The 20,178-nt window shown below is 46.7% G+C and overlaps 1 protein-coding gene across 2 annotated transcripts in view; it reads right to left on the reverse strand.

The window, feature by feature from the left end:
- The window catches only part of PTK6 (protein tyrosine kinase 6), a 37,691-nt gene that overhangs the window by 12,252 nt on the left and 5,261 nt on the right, over window positions 1–20,178 (reverse strand). For both annotated transcript variants that reach the window (XM_044272852.1, XM_044272851.1), the window contains exons 2-7: window positions 19,784–19,905; window positions 18,130–18,293; window positions 7,339–7,510; window positions 6,401–6,559; window positions 5,685–5,866; window positions 5,212–5,365 (exon numbers count right to left, since the gene is read on the reverse strand). In XM_044272852.1, the coding sequence (XP_044128787.1) occupies window positions 5,212–5,365; window positions 5,685–5,866; window positions 6,401–6,559; window positions 7,339–7,510; window positions 18,130–18,293; window positions 19,784–19,905 (953 nt within the window). The remainder of the gene's footprint in view (window positions 1–5,211; window positions 5,366–5,684; window positions 5,867–6,400; window positions 6,560–7,338; window positions 7,511–18,129; window positions 18,294–19,783; window positions 19,906–20,178) is intronic.

The raw sequence follows: 20,178 nt of genomic DNA on the forward strand, positions 1-20,178 counted from the left end.
GAACCTGAGCACAACCTGCATGACCAGGCACCTGCATGCAAAGCATGAACTGCAGTGGAGTAAACACCTTAAAACCAAGGAAGTCACTCAGGCTTCCCCTGCTACCTCTTCTGCTGCTGCCGCCTCGGCCTCTTCTGCTGCTGCCGCCTCGGCCTCTTCCTCCGCCTCTGGAGGAACGTTGGCACCTGCCGCCCAGCAAACAGGGGATGTACCACCAACACCACCACCACCACCTCCGTCACCAAGCGTCTCAACCATGTCACACGGCAGCGTTCAGCTCTCCATCTCACAAACATTTGAGAGAAAGCGTAAATTCCCACCTAGCCACCCTCGATCCCTGGCCCTGAATGCCAGCATTTCTAAACTACTGGCCTATGAAATGTTGTCATTTAAGCTGGTGGACACAGACAGCTTCAAACAGCTCATGTCGCTTGCTGTCCCACAGTATGTTGTTCCCAGCCGCCACTACTTCTCCAAGAGAGCCGTGCCTTCCCTGCACAACCAAGTATCCGATAAAATCAAGTGTGCACTGCGCAACGCCATCTGTAGCAAGGTCCACCTAACCACAGATACGTGGACCAGTAAGCACGGCCAGGGACGCTATATCTCCCTAACTGCACACTGGGTAAATGTAGTGGCAGCTGGGCCCCAGGCGGAGAGCTGTTTGGCGCACGTCCTTCCGCCGCCAAGGATCGCAGGGCAACATTCTTTGCCTCCTGTTGCCACCTCCTCCTTCTCGGCTTCCTCCTCCTCTTCTTCCACCTGCTCATCCAGTCAGCCACACACCTTCACCACCAACTTCAGCACAGCCCGGGGTTATAGTCAGCAGGCCATTCTGAAACTCATATGTTTGGGGGACAGGCCCCACACCGCACAGGAGTTGTGGCGGGGTATAGAACAACAGACCGACGAGTGGTTGCTGCCGGTGAGCCTCAAGCCCGGCCTGGTGGTGTGTGATAATGGGCGAAATCTCGTTGCAGCTCTGGGACTAGCCAATTTGACGCACATCCCTTGCTTGGCGCATGTGCTGAATTTGGTGGTGCAGAAGTTCATACACAACTACCCCGACATGTCAGAGCTGCTGCATAAAGTGCGGGCCGTCTGTTCGCGCTTCCGGCGTTCACATCCTGCTGCTGCTCGCCTGTCTGCGCTACAGCGTAACTTCGGCCTTCCCGCTCACCGCCTCATATGCGACGTGCCCACCAGGTGGAACTCCACCTTGCACATGCTGGACAGACTGTGCGAGCAGCAGCAGGCCATAGTGGAGTTTCAGCTGCAGCACGCACGGGTCAGTCGCACTACAGAACAGCACCACTTCACCACCAATGACTGGGCCTCCATGCGAGACCTGTGTGCCCTGTTGCGCTGTTTCGAGTACTCCACCAACATGGCCAGTGGCGATGACGCCGTTATCAGCGTTACAATACCACTTCTATGTCTCCTTGAGAAAACACTTAGTGCGATGATGCAAGAGGAGGTGGCCCAGGAGGAGGAGGAGGAGGAGGAGGAGGAGGAGGAGGAGGAAGAGGGGTCATTTTTAGCACTTTCAGGCCAGTCTCTTCGAAGTGACTCAGAGGGAGGTTTTTGGCAACAGCAGAGGCCAGGTACAAATGTGGCCAGACAGGGCCCACTACTGGAGGACGAGGAGGACGAGGATGAGGAGGAGGTGGAGGAGGATGAGGATGAAGCATGGTCACAGCGGGGTGGCACCCAACGCAGCTCGGGTCCATCACTGGTGCGTGGCTGGGGGGAAAGGCAGGACGATGACGATATGCCTCCCACAGAGGACAGCTTGTCCTTACCCCTGGGCAGCCTGGCACACATGAGCGACTACATGCTGCAGTGCCTGCGCAACGACAGCAGAGTTGCCCACATTTTAACCTGTGCGGACTACTGGGTTGCCACCCTGCTGGATCCACGCTACAAAGACAATGTGCCCACCTTACTTCCTGCACTGGAGCGTGATAGGAAGATGCGCGAGTACAAGCGCACGTTAGTAGACGCGCTACTGAGAGCATTCCCAAATGTCACAGGGGAACAAGTGGAAGCCCAAGGCCAAGGCAGAGGAGGAGCAAGAGGTCGCCAAGGCAGCTGTGTCAATGCCAGCTCCTTTGAGGGCAGGGTTAGCATGGCAGAGATGTGGAAAACTTTTGTCAACACGCCACAGCTAACTGCACCACCACCTGATACGCAACGTGTTAGCAGGAGGCAACATTTCACTAACATGGTGGAACAGTACATGTGCACACCCCTCCACGTACTGACTGATGGTTCGGCCCCATTCAACTTCTGGGTCTCTAAATTGTCCACGAGGCCAGAGCTAGCCTTTTATGCCTTGGAGGTGCTGGCCTGCCCGGCGGCCAGCGTTTTGTCTGAATGTGTATTCAGCACGGCAGGGGGCGTCATTACAGACAAACGCAGCCGCCTGTCTACAGCCAATGTGGACAAGCTGACGTTCATAAAAATGAACCAGGCATGGATCCCACAGGATCTGTCCGTCCCTTGTCCAGATTAGACATTAACTACCTCCCCTTAACCATATATTATTGGACTCCAGGGCACTTCCTCATTCAATCCTATTTTTATTTTCATTTTACCATTATATTGCGAGGCTACCCAAAGTTGAATGAACCTCTCCTCTGTCTGGGTGCCGGGGCCTAAATATATGCCAATGGAATGTTCCAATGTTGGGTGACGTGAAGCCTGATTCTCTGCTATGACATGCAGACTGATTCTCTGCTGACATGAAGCCAGATCCTCTGTTACGGGACCTCTCTCCTCTGCCTGGGTGCTGGGCCTAAATATATGCCAATGGACTGTTGCAGTGGTGGCTGACGTGAAGCCTGATTCTCTGCTATGATATGCAAACTAATTCTCTGCTGACATGAAGCCAGATTGTCTGTTACGGGACCTCTCTCCTCTGCCTGTGTGCTGGGCCTAAATATATGCCAATGGACTGTTGCAGTGGTGGCTGACGTGAAGCCTCATTCTCTGCTATGACATGCAGACTAATTCTCTGCTGACATGAAGCCAGATTGTCTGTTACGGGACCTCTCTCCTCTGCCTGTGTGCTGGGCCTAAATATATGCCAATGGACTGTTGCAGTGGTGGCTGACGTGAAGCCTGATTCTCTGCTATGACATGAAGACTGATTCTCTGCTGACATGAAGCCAGATTGTCTGTTACGGGACCTCTCTCCTCTGCCTGTGTGCTGGGCCTAAATATATGCCAATGGACTGTTGCAGTGGTGGCTGACGTGAAGCCTCATTCTCTGCTATGACATGCAGACTAATTCTCTGCTGACATGAAGCCAGATTCTCTGTTACGGGACCTCTCTCCTCTGCCTGGGTTCCGGGGCCTAAATATCTGAGAATGGACTGTTCCAGTGGAGGGTGACGGGAAGCCAGATTCTCTGCTATGGGACCTCTCTCCAATTGATTTTGGTTAATTTTTATTTATTTAATTTTTATTTTAATTCATTTCCCTATCCACATTTGTTTGCAGGGGATTTACCTACATGTTGCTGCCTTTTGCAGCCCTCTAGCCCTTTCCTGGGCTGTTTTACAGCCTTTTTAGTGCCGAAAAGTTCGGGTCCCCATTGACTTCAATGGGGTTCGGGTTCGGGACGAAGTTCGGATCGGGTTCGGATCCCGAACCCGAACATTTCCGGGAAGTTCGGCCGAACTTCTCGAACCCGAACATCCAGGTGTTCGCTCAACTCTACCAGTGACCTTTCTGAATAACTAATCATATGCTAAATAATTGCAAGTCCAATTTATGTATGAGATAGCCAAGGTGATTATCTATAAAATGATGGTAGTCTCACGTTCAAAGCTGTAGTGGATGGTGAGATATGGCCTGAAAGTCAAAAGTTCAAAACATTGTTACTCCTTTGCTCGTTACTTTATTTCCTTGAGGTTTTGCTGTTTCTATGCTTGATCCTGATCCAGTTCCTGACCTCAACTTGTCATGAAATCTCCAGTTTGTTCCCTTGGATCTTCACTCGGCTCTTGTACCCATCTGGTTATTGTTCTTGGCTTTGTTCCTGACTCTGACCTTCCTCTATATTCACTGTTACTTTTTTTTTTTTTTTACCATTAATGCCTCCTGACTGTTACAATGTGCTTCAACTCCTATGCTGAGACTACTCAGTAACCTGGGGATTTCCTCCAGCAATGTCCAGATCACTGTATAGGGGTTGGAAGGCTAATACTAGGGAACCCCTTAGACTACGCAATGGAACTTTCTGCCAATCAGCTCTGTCAACATAAGTGCATGAGTAACAATATCTTCTGCTGTAATGTAACTCGTGGTATGACGGCATGACCCACCTCACTATATATAAAAAGATGTATAACTTCTAACAGTTGTATATATATAATTATTTATAGGAGATCCCCAGGTTATACCAGCATGCTCGATATCCCTATATACAATAACATGTATAACTTATACCATCAGTACATATAGAATTATATACAGAAGATGCCCAGGTTATACCAGCATGGTCCATATTACTATATACAGGAAAATGTATAATACCATCAGTACATATATAATTATATACAGAAGATATCCAGGTTATACCAGCATGTTCCATATCACTATGTACAGGAAAATGTATAACTTATACAAGCTGTACATATTTAATTATATACAGACGATGCCCAGGTTATACCAGCATGCTCCATATCACTATATACAAGAAGATGTATAACTTATACCAGCTGTATATATATATATAACTATATAGAGAATATGCCCAGGGTATACCAGCACGGTCCATATTACTACAGTATATACAAGAAGATGTCTAACTTATACCAGCTGTACATATATAATTATATACAGGAGATGCCCAGGTTATACAGTACCTGAATGGTCCATATCACTATATACAAGATGTATAACTTATACCAGCTGTACATATATAATTATATACAGAAGATACAAAGGTTATACCAGCATGGTCCATATCACTATATACAAGAGATATATAACTTATACCAGCTGTACATATATAATTATATACAGAACATGCCCAGGTTATACCAGCATGGTCCATATCACTATATACACAAAGATGTTTCACTTATACCAGCTGTACATATATAATTATATACAGGAGATGCCCAGGTTATACCTGCATTGACCATATCACTATACACAAAAAAGGCAGGATATCAGAAGCATTACAATAACCACAATTACCTGTGTATGGTTTAGCCCCCCGGGACATTATCTCATATAATAAAACTCCAAAAGCCCAAACGTCTGACTTGAGGGTATAACGACCATAGGCCAATGCCTCAGGCGCTGTCCATCTATAAGGTATTTGCTTTGAAAAGGATAAATAAGCTTCATCCTGAGAAAAAAAAAGCAATAAATGAAATAAAACAATACATTCTATTTTAATCATATTACTTTATATAGTAAATGCAGAAGAAAAAGCTTCAAATCTATGCTTGATAACAACACAGTTAACAGATAATATTTTGGCTTCCTGCAGCCACCACTAGGGGGAACTCACTGCATATGGATGAATACAAGTGCCATTGAGCTCAATGCAAGCTGTATACATCTGTATGCAGTGAGTTCCCCCTAGTGGCGAATGCAGGTAAACATAAATGTATGCTGAATGAGACCAATATGGGGCCAGAGATTCTGCTGATCTTTTCATTTACTTTAATAAACCTTGCCAAGCCAAAGTCTGCGATCTTGCAGATGTTGTTGTGTCCAATGAGGACATTTCTGGCAGCCAAGTCACGATGGACACAGTTCTTTGTCTCAAGGTAATCCATTCCATCGACGATCTGCCCTGCTATATCCAGGAGCCCGTCTACATTTAGCTGCTTCCCCTCGTCACCTGAGGAAACATTGAACTAATGATACAAAATAGGACTTTCTTAAAGGGGGTTTCTACTTTATAGTTACATGTCAGTGTGTTTCAAACTTTCTTTGAACTGTGCATTAGTAGAGTATGCAGAGGGAAAATACAATTACTTCAGAATAGATGTGTCAACACCCACATGAATGCCCACATACCCGCTAGGAATGCAAATTCCTGATCGCATTCCCTTCGCTCGCCCCCATGCAGGACAGCGGCGTGTCAGCGGCAGATCTTGATTACACAGCACCATCTGCCACCAGCAGATCCAGCTCTTTAAGCAGGCTGAAAGATCTGAATTGCCCGATGAACAAGCAATAGGTCCATCGGAGGCAGTATTAGGCTAGCAAGTGCTATTACGAACATTCGTTAGCGATTCTCGGGTCTAATTATACCCTTAAGTAGGGCAGAATTTATGTATACTCCATTGCACCACCTACAGGTTTTGGTGAGTACTGCACCCTGGCAAACAAGGCAGCATAATATTGAATCACTGTATTTCATGACACTTACTCCGCAGAAATGAAAGCAGGTCCCCCTTGGACATAAGCTCAGTGATTATATAAAAAGGGGTTCCCACCGAACATACAGCGTATAGGGATAACAGGTTACGATGCCGAAGGGTCTTCAGAAATGACGTCTCGCTCACAAAGGTTTCCCGACTGGTTGCATCTGAGAAATGATAGCGTATTAGAAAGTAAAAACATATTTTACACTGGTTTGATGTCTAAAAAAGAATTTAGTTAGGGGCTCTAACACAGAGTTATAAATAGCCCCCCCCCCCCCCCCCACACTATTATGCTGCATGTTATTGTGTATGGTGGAGATAGAGATCGGGCATGTTGTATTTCAACTGTCCAATCCTTTTTGAGATAAGACACCCCTGGCAGCGGTCCCCACTCGTTACATGTGCATGCCTTGGTCGAGCCGAGCATGCATATGATGCATTTGTATGGGAGGATCAAGAGAGATTGCTGTTGGCTGAATAAGCGTTTGGCCAGCTATGCACAGTATAATAGAGTAAGACATCTGAAGTTGAAATGATCATCGACTTGGGTTTTCAAGTAGAGGGTGCAAACATTGCATTAGATAATACACTTCCCCTTTCAGTACTACAATGCACCCTTTATATATTTAGTTCATGGCACAGTTGATTGTTGTTTGAGCAGATGAGAGGTTTAACCTGAACATTCAGCCTTTACATACTGGATGGAACTCATGACAAGACTTCAAACATCAAAGATTCTTTTTTTGTCTATGCTGCCACCTAATGGCCAGTCATGGAAATAGCACCTTTTGCCAAACAACTGGACCAAACTTATTTAGGTACTGAGATCTAGCCTGCTATAGATTAGGTTATACTGAGGATCCCTTGAAGAAATAATGTTTCAGAGGTCACCTGATATTGAACACCCCCCTTTAAACTCCTCACATCAGAACCCAATACTCACCTTGATTAACTGTCTTAATTGCTACTTTAATTTTGACTTTCCCAAGCCAGTATCCTTCAAAGACCTTGGAAAAGTTCCCTGATCCTAGCTCTTGTTCCAGTTGAAACTCCTCCCTGGGCCTCTCCCACTCATCATCCGGAAGTAGGTACAGCTCCGTAGCTGTGGGCTCATCCTGTACATAAAATGTAAGCAATAGTTTATAAAATTGTAGCAGGTTGCCTCTTAGTTTTATACTGCCATGCAGTGCCCACAGAGTGTCCAAATAATACCGCCATACAGTGCCTGAATTGAAGGGGTAAAAATTAAGAGTTGATTTAGTAAAGTCTTTGGTGGTCTAGGGGAGTGAAGGAGTTGAATTCCCTGGTGGTCTAGATCAGTGAAGGGGTTAATCATAGCATCTCAAGTGATCCTGGATGCTGAAGGCACTATTTTGCTGGTGTAGCAACTGTGTGCATACATAGTAAATGTAGTCTGGGAGGAGTCTTCTCTATACTAGGCACTTGGACATTTTTGCCAATAGTCTCGAATGGCAGGGACTGTCCCTAATTTTCAGAATGAATTCTCGCAAATTTGGGATGAAAATGGACAGAGCTTGAAGGCTATGTAAACCTTTAAGGGCAATTTTTTTATTATTGCATTGTGTAGTGTCCCACTACATAAAGGTGGGCACTACTAAGGGTCATGTTGCCCCCACCTCCTGTGGGAGATTGGTATTTTGTATTGCATTGTAATGTGTATTTTCCTGTTATCTCCTGTACCAGGCCTGCTAGGGGTGTAGTTTCTCCTCCTAAGTAGGGATGAGTGAACTCGAACTGTATAGTTCGGGTTCGTACCGAATTTTGGGGTGTCCGTGACACGGACCCGAACCCGGACATTTTCGTAAAAGTCCGGGTTCGGGTTCGGTGTTCGTCGCTTTCTTGGCGCTTTTGTGACGCTTTCTTGGCGCTTTTTGAAAGGCTGCAAAGCAGCGAATCAACAAGCGTCATACTACTTGCCCCAAGAGGCCATCACAGCCATGCCTACTATTGGCATGGCTGTGATTGGCCAGAGCACCATGTGACCCAGCCTCTATTTAAGCTGGAGTCACATAGCGCCGCCCGTCACTCTGCTCTGATTAGCGTAGGGAGAGGTTGCGGCTGCGACAGTAGGGCGAGATTAGGCAGATTAACTCCTCCAAAGGACTTGATTAATCGATCGATCTGCAGCTGTGGATCATTGAGCTGCTGAAATTCAATTGCTCACTGTTTTTAGGCTGCCCAGACCGTTTGTCAGTCACATTTTTCTGGGGTGATCGGCGGCCATTTTGTGTCTTGTGGTGCGCCAGCACAAGCTGCGACCAAGTGCATTTAACCCACAATGGTGTGGTTGTTTTTTGGCTAAAGCCTACATCAGGGTGAAGCTGTCACACCAAGTGCATTTAACCAGCAATAGTCTGTTCATTTTTTGGCCATATACTAAATCAGGGGCAAGCTGCGCCCGTCACCAAATGCATTTAACCAGCAATAGTCTGTTCATTTTTTGGCCATATACTACATCAGGGGCAAGCTGCGCCCGTCACCAAGTGCATTTAACCCTCAGTAGTGTGGTTGGTCAAGCTATCACACCAAGTGCATTTAACCAGCAATAGTCTGTTCATTTTTTGGCCATATACTAAATCAGGGGCAAGCTGCGCCCGTCACCAAGTGCATTTAACCAGCAATAGTCTGTTCATTTTTTGGCCATATACTACATCAGGGGCAAGCTGCGCCCGTCACCAAGTGCATTTAACCCTCAGTAGTGTGGTTGGTCAAGCTATCACACCAAGTGCATTTAACCAGCAATAGTCTGTTCATTTTTTGGCCATATACTACATCAGGGGCAAGCTGCGCCCGTCACCAAGTGCATTTAACCCTCAGTAGTGTGGTTGGTCAAGCTGTGACACCAAGTGCATTTAACCAGCAATAGTCTGTTCATTTTTTGGCCATATACTACATCAGGGGCAAGCTGCGCCCGTCACCAAGTGCATTTAACCAGCAATAGTGTGGTTATTTTTTGGCCATATCCCAGTCTAATTCTGTCACTAAATCCATACCGGTCACCCAGCGCCTAAATACTAGGCCTCAAATTTATATCCCGCTAAATCTGTCGTTACCGCTGTACTGTTGTGGCTGGGCAAGTTATTTAGTGTCCGTCAAAGCACATTTTTTGTTCAGGGTTGAAATACAATTCCCAATTTAGCAATTTCATAATTTAGTGGTTTCTGCTATATCAGAGCTATTTGAAATCTATACCTAAAAGGGTATATAATATTCAAGGTGCACATAGGGTCATTCAGTATAACTTAACACACATGCTACTGTACATTTCCAAGTCCAATTCTGTTAGTAAATCCATACCGGTCACCCAGCGCCTAAATACTAGGCCTCAAATTTATATCCCGCTAAATCTCTCGTTACCGCTGTCCTGTTGTGGCTGGGAAAGTTATTTAGTGTCTGTCAAAGCACATTTTTTGTTCTGGGTTGAAATACAATTCCCAATTTAGCAATTTCATAATTTAGTGGTTTCTGCTATATCAGAGCTATTTGAAATCTATCCCTAAAAGGGTATATAATATTCAAGGTGCACATAGGGTCATTCAGAATAACTTCACACACACGCTACTGTGCATTTCCAAGTCCAATTCTGTTAGTAAATCCATACCGGTCACCCAGCGCCTAAACACTAGGCCTCAAATTTATATCCCGCTAAATCTCTCGTTACCGCTGTCCTGTTGTGGCTGGGAAAGTTATTTAGTGTCCGTCAAAGCACATTTTTTGTTCTGGGTTGAAATACAATTCCCAATTTAGCAATTTCATAATTTAGTGGTTCCTGCTATATCAGAGCTATTTGAAATCTATCCCTAAAAGGGTATATAATATTCAAGGTGCACATAGGGTCATTCAGAATAACTTCACACACACGCTACTGTGCATTTCCAAGTCTAATTCTGTCACTAAATCCATACCGGTCACCCAGCGCCTAAATACTAGGCCTCAAATTTATATCCCGCTAAATCTCTCGTTACCGCTGTCCTGTTGTGGCTGGGAAAGTTATTTAGTGTCCGTCAAAGCACATTTTTTGTTCTGGGTTGAAATACAATTCCCAATTTCATAATTTAATGGTTTCTGCTATATCAGAGCTATTTGAAATCTATCCCTAAAAGGGTATATAATATTCAAGGTGCACATAGGGTCATTCAGAATAACTTCACACACACGCTACTGTGCATTTCCAAGTCCAATTCTGTTAGTAAATCCATACCGGTCACCCAGCGCCTAAATACTAGGCCTCAAATTTATATCCCGCTAAATCTCTCGTTACCGCTGTCCTGTTGTGGCTGGGAAAGTTATTTAGTGTCCGTCAAAGCACATTTTTTGTTCTGGGTTGAAATACAATTCCCAATTTAGCAATTTCATAATTTAGTGGTTCCTGCTATATCAGAGCTATTTGAAATCTATCCCTAAAAGGGTATATAATATTCAAGGTGCACATAGGGTCATTCAGAATAACTTCACACACACGCTACTGTGCATTTCCAAGTCTAATTCTGTCACTAAATCCATACCGGTCACCCAGCGCCTAAATACTAGGCCTCAAATTTATATCCCGCTAAATCTCTCGTTACCGCTGTCCTGTTGTGGCTGGGAAAGTTATTTAGTGTCCGTCAAAGCACATTTTTTGTTCTGGGTTGAAATACAATTCCCAATTTAGCAATTTCATAATTTAGTGGTTCCTGCTATATCAGAGCTATTTGAAATCTATCCCTAAAAGGGTATATAATATTCAAGGTGCACATAGGGTCATTCAGAATAACTTCAAACACACGCTACTGTGCATTTCCAAGTCTAATTCTGTCACTAAATCCATACCGGTCACCCAGCGCCTAAATACTAGGCCTCAAATTTATATCCCGCTAAATCTCTCGTTACCGCTGTCCTGTTGTGGCTGGGAAAGTTATTTAGTGTCCGTCAAAGCACATTTTTTGTTCTGGGTTGAAATACAATTCCCAATTTAGCAATTTCATAATTTAGTGGTTCCTGCTATATCAGAGCTATTTGAAATCTATCCCTAAAAGGGTATATAATATTCAAGGTGCACATAGGGTCATTCAGAATAACTTCACACACACGCTACTGTGCATTTCCAAGTCCAATTCTGTTAGTAAATCCATACCGGTCACCCAGCGCCTTAATACTAGGCCTCAAATTTATATCCCGCTGAATTTGAATACAATACATTGGGCCAAATAATATTTTTGTTGTTGTGGTGAACCATAACAATGAGGAAAACATCTAGTAAGGGACGCGGACGTGGACATGGTCGTGGTGGTGTTAGTGGACCCTCTGGTGCTGGGAGAGGACGTGGCCGTTCTGCCACATCCACACGTCCTAGTGTACCAACTACCTCAGGTCCCAGTAGCCGCCAGAATTTACAGCGATATATGGTGGGGCCCAATGCCGTTCTAAGGATGGTAAGGCCTGAGCAGGTACAGGCATTAGTCAATTGGGTGGCCGACAGTGGATCCAGCACGTTCACATTATCTCCCACCCAGTCTTCTGCAGAAAGCGCACAGATGGCGCCTGAAAACCAACCCCATCAGTCTGTCACATCACCCCCATGCATATCAGGGAAACTGTCTGAGCCTCAAGTTATGCAGCAGTCTCTTATGCTGTTTGAAGACTCTGCTGGCAGGGTTTCCCAAGGGCATCCACCTAGCCCTTCCCCAGCGGTGGAAGACATAGACTGCACTGACGCACAACCACTTATGTTTCCTGATGATGAGGACATGGGAATACCACCTCAGCATGTCTCTGATGATGACGAAACACAGGTGCCAACTGCTGCGTCTTTCTGCAGTGTGCAGACTGAACAGGAGGTCAGGGATCAAGACTGGGTGGAAGACGATGCAGGGGACGATGAGGTCCTAGACCCCACATGGAATGAAGGTCGTGCCACTGACTTTCACAGTTCGGAGGAAGAGGCAGTGGTGAGACCGAGCCAACAGCGTAGCAAAAGAGGGAGCAGTGGGCAAAAGCAGAACACCCGCCGCCAAGAGACTCCGCCTGCTACTGACCGCCGCCATCTGGGACCGAGCACCCCAAAGGCAGCTTCAAGGAGTTCCCTGGCATGGCACTTCTTCAAACAATGTGCTGACGACAAGACCCGAGTGGTTTGCACGCTGTGCCATCAGAGCCTGAAGGAGGCATTAACGTTCTGAACCTGAGCACAACCTGCATGACCAGGCACCTGCATGCAAAGCATGAACTGCAGTGGAGTAAACACCTTAAAACCAAGGAAGTCACTCAGGCTTCCCCTGCTACCTCTTCTGCTGCTGCCGCCTCGGCCTCTTCTGCTGCTGCCGCCTCGGCCTCTTCCTCCGCCTCTGGAGGAACGTTGGCACCTGCCGCCCAGCAAACAGGGGATGTACCACCAACACCACCACCACCACCTCCGTCACCAAGCGTCTCAACCATGTCACACGGCAGCGTTCAGCTCTCCATCTCACAAACATTTGAGAGAAAGCGTAAATTCCCACCTAGCCACCCTCGATCCCTGGCCCTGAATGCCAGCATTTCTAAACTACTGGCCTATGAAATGCTGTCATTTAGGCTGGTGGACACAGACAGCTTCAAACAGCTCATGTCGCTTGCTGTCCCACAGTATGTTGTTCCCAGCCGCCACTACTTCTCCAAGAGAGCCGTGCCTTCCCTGCACAACCAAGTATCCAATAAAATCAAGTGTGCACTGCGCAACGCCATCTGTAGCAAGGTCCACCTAACCACAGATACGTGGACCAGTAAGCACGGCCAGGGACGCTATATCTCCCTAACTGCACACTGGGTAAATGTAGTGGCAGCTGGGCCCCAGGCGGAGAGCTGTTTGGCGCACGTCTTTCCGCCGCCAAGGATCGCAGGGCAACATTCTTTGCCTCCTGTTGCCACCTCCTCCTTCTCGGCTTCCTCCTCCTCTTCTTCCACCTGCTCATCCAGTCAGCCACACACCTTCACCACCAACTTCAGCACAGCCCGGGGTAAACGTCAGCAGGCCATTCTGAAACTCATATGTTTGGGGGACAGGCCCCACACCGCACAGGAGTTGTGGCGGGGTCTAGAACAACAGACCGACGAGTGGTTGCTGCCGGTGAGCCTCAAGCCCGGCCTGGTGGTGTGTGATAATGGGCGAAATCTCGTTGCAGCTCTGGGACTAGCCAATTTGACGCACATCCCTTGCTTGGCGCATGTGCTGAATTTGGTGGTGCAGAAGTTCATACACAACCGTCTGTTCGCGCTTCCGGCGTTCACATCCTGCTGCTGCTCGCCTGTCTGCGCTACAGCGTAACTTCGGCCTTCCCGCTCACCGCCTCATATGCGACGTGCCCACCAGGTGGAACTCCACCTTGCACATGCTGGACAGACTGTGCGAGCAGCAGCAGGCCATAGTGGAGTTTCAGCTGCAGCACGCACGGGTCAGTCGCACTACAGAACAGCACCACTTCACCACCAATGACTGGGCCTCCATGCGAGACCTGTGTGCCCTGTTGCGCTGTTTCGAGTACTCCACCAACATGGCCAGTGGCGATGACGCCGTTATCAGCGTTACAATACCACTTCTATGTCTCCTTGAGAAAACACTTAGGGCGATGATGCAAGAGGAGGTGGCCCAGGAGGAGGAGGAGGAGGAGGAGGAGGAAGAGGGGTCATTTTTAGCACTTTCAGGCCAGTCTCTTCGAAGTGACTCAGAGGGAGGTTTTTGGCAACAGCAGAGGCCAGGTACAAATGTGGCCAGCCAGGGCCCACTACTGGAGGACGAGGAGGACGAGGATGAGGAGGAGGTGGAGGAGGATGAGGATGAAGCATGGTCACAGCGGGGTGGCACCCAACGCAGCTCGGGTCCATCACTGGTGCGTGGCTGGGGGGAAAGGCAGGACGATGACGATACGCCTCCCACAGAGGACAGCTTGTCCTTACCCCTGGGCAGCCTGGCACACATGAGCGACTACATGCTGCAGTGCCTGCGCAACGACAGCAGAGTTGCCCACATTTTAACCTGTGCGGACTACTGGGTTGCCACCCTGCTGGATCCACGCTACAAAGACAATGTGCCCACCTTACTTCCTGCACTGGAGCGTGATAGGAAGATGCGCGAGTACAAGCGCACGTTAGTAGACGCGCTACTGAGAGCATTCCCAAATGTCACAGGGGAACAAGTGGAAGCCCAAGGCCAAGGCAGAGGAGGAGCAAGAGGTCGCCAAGGCAGCTGTGTCAATGCCAGCTCCTTTGAGGGCAGGGTTAGCATGGCAGAGATGTGGAAAACTTTTGTCAACACGCCACAGCTAACTGCACCACCACCTGATACGCAACGTGTTAGCAGGAGGCAACATTTCACTAACATGGTGGAACAGTACATGTGCACACCCCTCCACGTACTGACTGATGGTTCGGCCCCATTCAACTTCTGGGTCTCTAAATTGTCCACGTGGCCAGAGCTAGCCTTTTATGCCTTGGAGGTGCTGGCCTGCCCGGCGGCCAGCGTTTTGTCTGAACGTGTATTCAGCACGGCAGGGGGCGTCATTACAGACAAACGCAGCCGCCTGTCTACAGCCAATGTGGACAAGCTGACGTTCATAAAAATGAACCAGGCATGGATCCCACAGGATCTGTCCGTCCCTTGTCCAGATTAGACATTAACTACCTCCCCTTAACCATATATTATTGGACTCCAGGGCACTTCCTCATTCAATCCTATTTTTATTTTCATTTTACCATTATATTGCGAGGCGACCCAAAGTTGAATGAACCTCTCCTCTGTCTGGGTGCCGGGGCCCAAATATATGCCAATGGACTGTTCCAATGTTGGGTGACGTGAAGCCTGATTCTCTGCTATGACATGCAGAATGATTCTCTGCTGACATGAAGCCAGATCCTCTGTTACGGGACCTCTCTCCTCTGCCTGGGTGCTGGGCCTAAATTTATGAAAATGGACTGTTACAGTGGTGGGTGACGTGAAGCCTGATTCTCTGCTATGACATGAAGACTGATTCTCTGCTGACATGAAGCCAGATTGTCTGTTACGGGACCTCTCTCCTCTGCCTGGGTGCTGGGCCTAAATATATGCCAATGGACTGTTGCAGTGGTGGCTGACGTGAAGCCTCATTCTCTGCTATGACATGCAGACTAATTCTCTGCTGACATGAAGCCAGATTGTCTGTTACGGGACCTCTCTCCTCTGCCTGTGTGCTGGGCCTAAATATATGCCAATGGACTGTTGCAGTGGTGGCTGACGTGAAGCCTCATTCTCTGCTATGACATGCAGACTGATTCTCTGCTGACATGAAGCCAGATTGTCTGTTACGGGACCTCTCTCCTCTGCCTGGGTGCTGGGCCTAAATATATGCCAATGGACTGTTGCAGTGGTGGGTGACGTGAAGCCTCATTCTCTGCTATGACATGCAGACTAATTCTCTGCTGACATGAAGCCAGATTGTCTGTTACCGGACCTCTCTCCTCTGCCTGGGTGCTGGGCCTAAACTTATGAAAATTGACTCTTACAGTGGTGGCTGACGTGAAGCCTGATTCTCTGCTATGACATGAAGACTGATTCTCTGCTGACATGAAGCCAGATCCTCTGTTACGGGACCTCTCTCCTCTGCCTGGGTGCTGGGCCTAAATATATGCCAATGGACTGTTGCAGTGGTGGCTGACGTGAAGCCTCATTCTCTGCTATGATATGCAGACTAATTCTCTGCTGACATGAAGCCAGATTCTCTGTTACGGGACCTCTCTCCTCTGCCTGGGTTCCGGGACCTAAATATCTGAGAATGGACTGTTCCAGTGGTGGGTGACGGGAAGCCAGATTCTCTGCTATGGGACCTCTCTCCAATTGATTTTGGTTAATTTTTATTTATTTAATTTTTATTTTAATTCATTTCCCTATCCACATTTGTTTGCAGGGGATTTACCTACATGTTGCTGCCTTTTGCAGTCCTCTAGCCCTTTCCTGGGCTGTTTTACAGCCTTTTTAGTGCCGAAAAGTTCGGGTCCCCATTGACTTCAATGGGGTTCGGGTTCGGGACGAAGTTTGGATCGGGTTCGGATCCCGAACCCGAACATTTTCGGGAAGTTCGGCCGAACTTCTCGAACCCGAACATCCAGGTGTTCGCTCAACTCTACTCCTAAGCTGTAGAGGGAGCTAGGGACCCCCCCCCCCTAGTATATATAGTTAGGCCCAGACAGGAAAGAGTCCAGTCTAGTCCTGGAGGCTAAGTAGTTTAGTCTAGCCTGCCTGAAGTGCTGAGCAAGTGAAGCTCAGAAGTTAGTCCAGGAGAAGAAGTTTCCTCCTGAAGTGATCCTGCATCTTGCAAAGTACAGAGCAAGATGGATAAAGCCAGCTATTAGGCATTTGGGCCTTAGAGAAAGCCAGACAGGATTCTGCAGAAAGTACAGCCTGATCTGTGAGTTTATTCCCTCTGAGTTATCTTGCTAGGATTCTACCTGCCATTGATGTAAAGCCTGCCTATTACTAAAATCTTTCATATAGAACTGATTGAAGCCTGTACATAGTTGAACTGTTCAGTAAAGAGGAGTTCTAGTTCACTACAAACGTGTGTACCTCCATTATTCCTCCAACAAATCGGTGTGCCACCGTTACCGGCACTGGCGTTACGAACTGTAAGGGATCTTGCCAACGGCACGCTAAACTTCCAACACCCAGGGCACCTCACCTACCACCAGGCCTGGTCCCTATATCCAGAAAGTGCCCCAGAGGATCTATGTGCCAGCATCTCCATCACTGCTGTACGCCTGCCCAGGGTATATAAAAAATTGTGCGTACCAAGAGCAACCCTCGGTCTGTTAACTGTCCCCTGTGACCTCACATTCGCTCACCCTGAAGGACTGGCGTACTGCAATTGTACTTATTTTGAGCTAAAAATATTTATTTATTTTTTATTAAAAAATATGGCGTCCTTTTTTCTGTACAGAGATGACATGCTCTAGTAGCACCCTTTGGATTTTCTGTCTTTTCAGTCAGACCAGGAGCAGACGGCTCCTTATCTCTGCTCTCTGACGTTATAAACACTCATTATAACTAAGTTCTTATCTCGCTGATAAGAATGTGGTTTAAAAAGTGTTTAGGACCTCTTAGTAAATTAGAGAGAAGGGTTATCAGATGACAGCACAAAGTGAAAGTACCAGTCACACAGCTAGAAAAACTGTTAACCCTTTGTGACAGAACAGCTCAATATTTTTAATAAAGGCCAATTGAAAAAATGATTTTTAGCCGAAAATGAGTAACATGCAATCATAAAAAAAAAAAATATTGCCTCCGAAGATGTACATATCCTTTAAGTGGGGCATAACTGGGCAGTCCTGGGTTGATTTGGGCATCACCAGGGGCATGGCTTACATGCCCCAAAGTTTGACACTGCTAAGTATGACTGTGTGGTTAAATGATGTGATTAGGGGTTAGCTAAGCTGTATTAGTGGTTGTCTGAGAACAAGCTTGCTACCAATTCTCAATTTCCTGCAGGTCTGAACCAGTAAGTGAACCCTTAAGGCGGCTGCCGAAACCAAATATTTCACCAGATGACTCTTAAAGGAGCAGCCACATGAAGATGTACTGTATCAAATACCTAGACAATTGTTGTCTACTCACTTTGAAATGCCATACTGTGCTATGTGTGGCCCCCTAACAGTAAGAGGAAGCGAAGACTGAGATTTAGTAACAAGACCATATTTCCCTTTCAAAATAAAGAGCCACCTACTGGCAACTCACCTTCAAACATGGATGTGTCAGCACTAGGTCATTTGCTAAAGGCTTCACTTTGTAGAATTCAGTTAGTTTACTCAAATCCGTAAAGAAGTGCAACCTGTTCAAGTGATATTCCCCCTGCTCATCCTTGAAGATCTTGAAGTGCTTTACAGTGTTCTGAGAGCGCACTGCAATGTGAAGAGTCATAATAATTGTCACCTCATATACGTAGTAGTGGAAAATGTAGGCCTCATGCACACGATCGTTCAGTTTTTTGCAGTCCGCAAACTGCGGATCCGCAAATAACGGAAGCCACCCGTGTGTCTTCCGCAATTTGCGGGACGGAATGGGCGGCCCATTGTAGAAATGCCTATTCTTGTCTGCAAAATGGACAAGAATAGGACATGCTCTATTTTTTTTTGCGGGGCCACAGAACGGAGAAACGGATGCGGACAGCACACGGAGTGCTATCCACATCTTTTGCGGTCCCATTGAAGTGAATGGGTCCGCACCCGAGCCGCAAAAACTGCGGCTCAGATGCGGACCCGATCAACTGTCGTGTGCATGAGGCCGTAGAGTGATATATATTACATTACTTATCTTGCACTGATTATGACTTATTATACTTGAGAGCTGCACTCACTGTTCTACTGGTGGAGATATTGTGAACATACATTATGTTACTTATCTTGTACTGATCCTGACTTACATCCTGTATTATACTCCAGAGCTGTACTCAGTATTCTGCTGGAGCAGTTATTGTGTACATACATTGCTTGTCCGGTATTTACAGTCTGTATTAGGGTCCATTCACACGTCCGCAATTTTGTTCCGCATTTTGCGGAACAAAATTGCGGACCCGTTCATTTCTACAGGGCAGCACGATGTGCTGCCTGGATCCGGAATTGCGGATCCGCACTTCCGGGTCCACAATTCCTTTCCCGAAAAAAATTGAACATGTCCCATTCTTATTGCGGACAAGAATAGGGATTTTCTATTAAGTGCCGGCGATGTGCTGTCCACAAAATGCAGAACGCACATCGCCGATGACCATGTTTTGTGGATCCACAGATCCGTGGATCCGCAAAACACACACGGATGTGTGAATGGACCCTTATACTCAACAGCTGCACTCACTATTGTGCTGGTGGAGTCCTTGTGTACATACATTACATTACATTACTGATCAGTGTATTGCTGTATACTCCAGAGCTGCACTCACTGTCATGCTGGTGACGTAATGGTGTACATATATCCTGTATTATACTCTACAATTGCACTTACTATTTTGCTAGTGGAATCACGGATTTGTATTCTGTAGTAGGGTGCATTCACATGACTGTATTTTTGGTACACATCCAATCCTCCATTTTATTTTATTTTTGCGGACCTATTCTTTTCAATGGGGCCGCAAAAAATGCATACAGCACACCGTGTACTGTCCATATCCGTATGTCCGTTCTCAAACAAGATAAAACATGTCCTATTCTTGTCCATTTTGTGGACAAGGATAGGAATTTTCTACAGAAGTCAAAAAATAAAAAATTGTGGCATGCGCACAGCCAAGATCCATGTTTTGCGGATCTGCGATTTGCAGACCGCAAAACACATACAATTACGGTATATAAATGAGCCCTTATAATGGAAGAAACTTCTGACCGCTCCAAGATTGATTTACCTGATAAAGCGTACGTAAAGCCGTGCTTGTCACTAACACGAATCAGGAAGGATCCGGTCCTATTTCCATTTTTCAATAGGAGATTTACAGCCTCTGTCCGGGACAGTTCTCCGAAAAACCATCTGTAGGGACCATTAACAGTTAAAAGGAGTCTGTCACCAGTGACATCAATGTATAACCAGGGGCAGTGTCAAATAGCTTTTTCTAATCTGATTACAATTCTGCCCTTGGTTTGTAGATCTGCAGTTCCAATGCAAAGAAAGTACATTTTTTATCCAAATGTGGCTTTAGTGCAACAAGGGTGTTGATGTTACTTTTGTTGCACTCAAGCCACGCTCCTCTCTCTTACCATGCCTTCCCTTTGACACCAGAGTTACAAATCTAGGCGAGATTAT

The sequence above is a fragment of the Bufo gargarizans genome, unplaced genomic scaffold (genome assembly GCF_014858855.1).
Source record: "Bufo gargarizans isolate SCDJY-AF-19 unplaced genomic scaffold, ASM1485885v1 fragScaff_scaffold_136_pilon, whole genome shotgun sequence".
In the NCBI taxonomy this organism is placed as follows: Eukaryota; Metazoa; Chordata; class Amphibia; order Anura; family Bufonidae; genus Bufo; species Bufo gargarizans.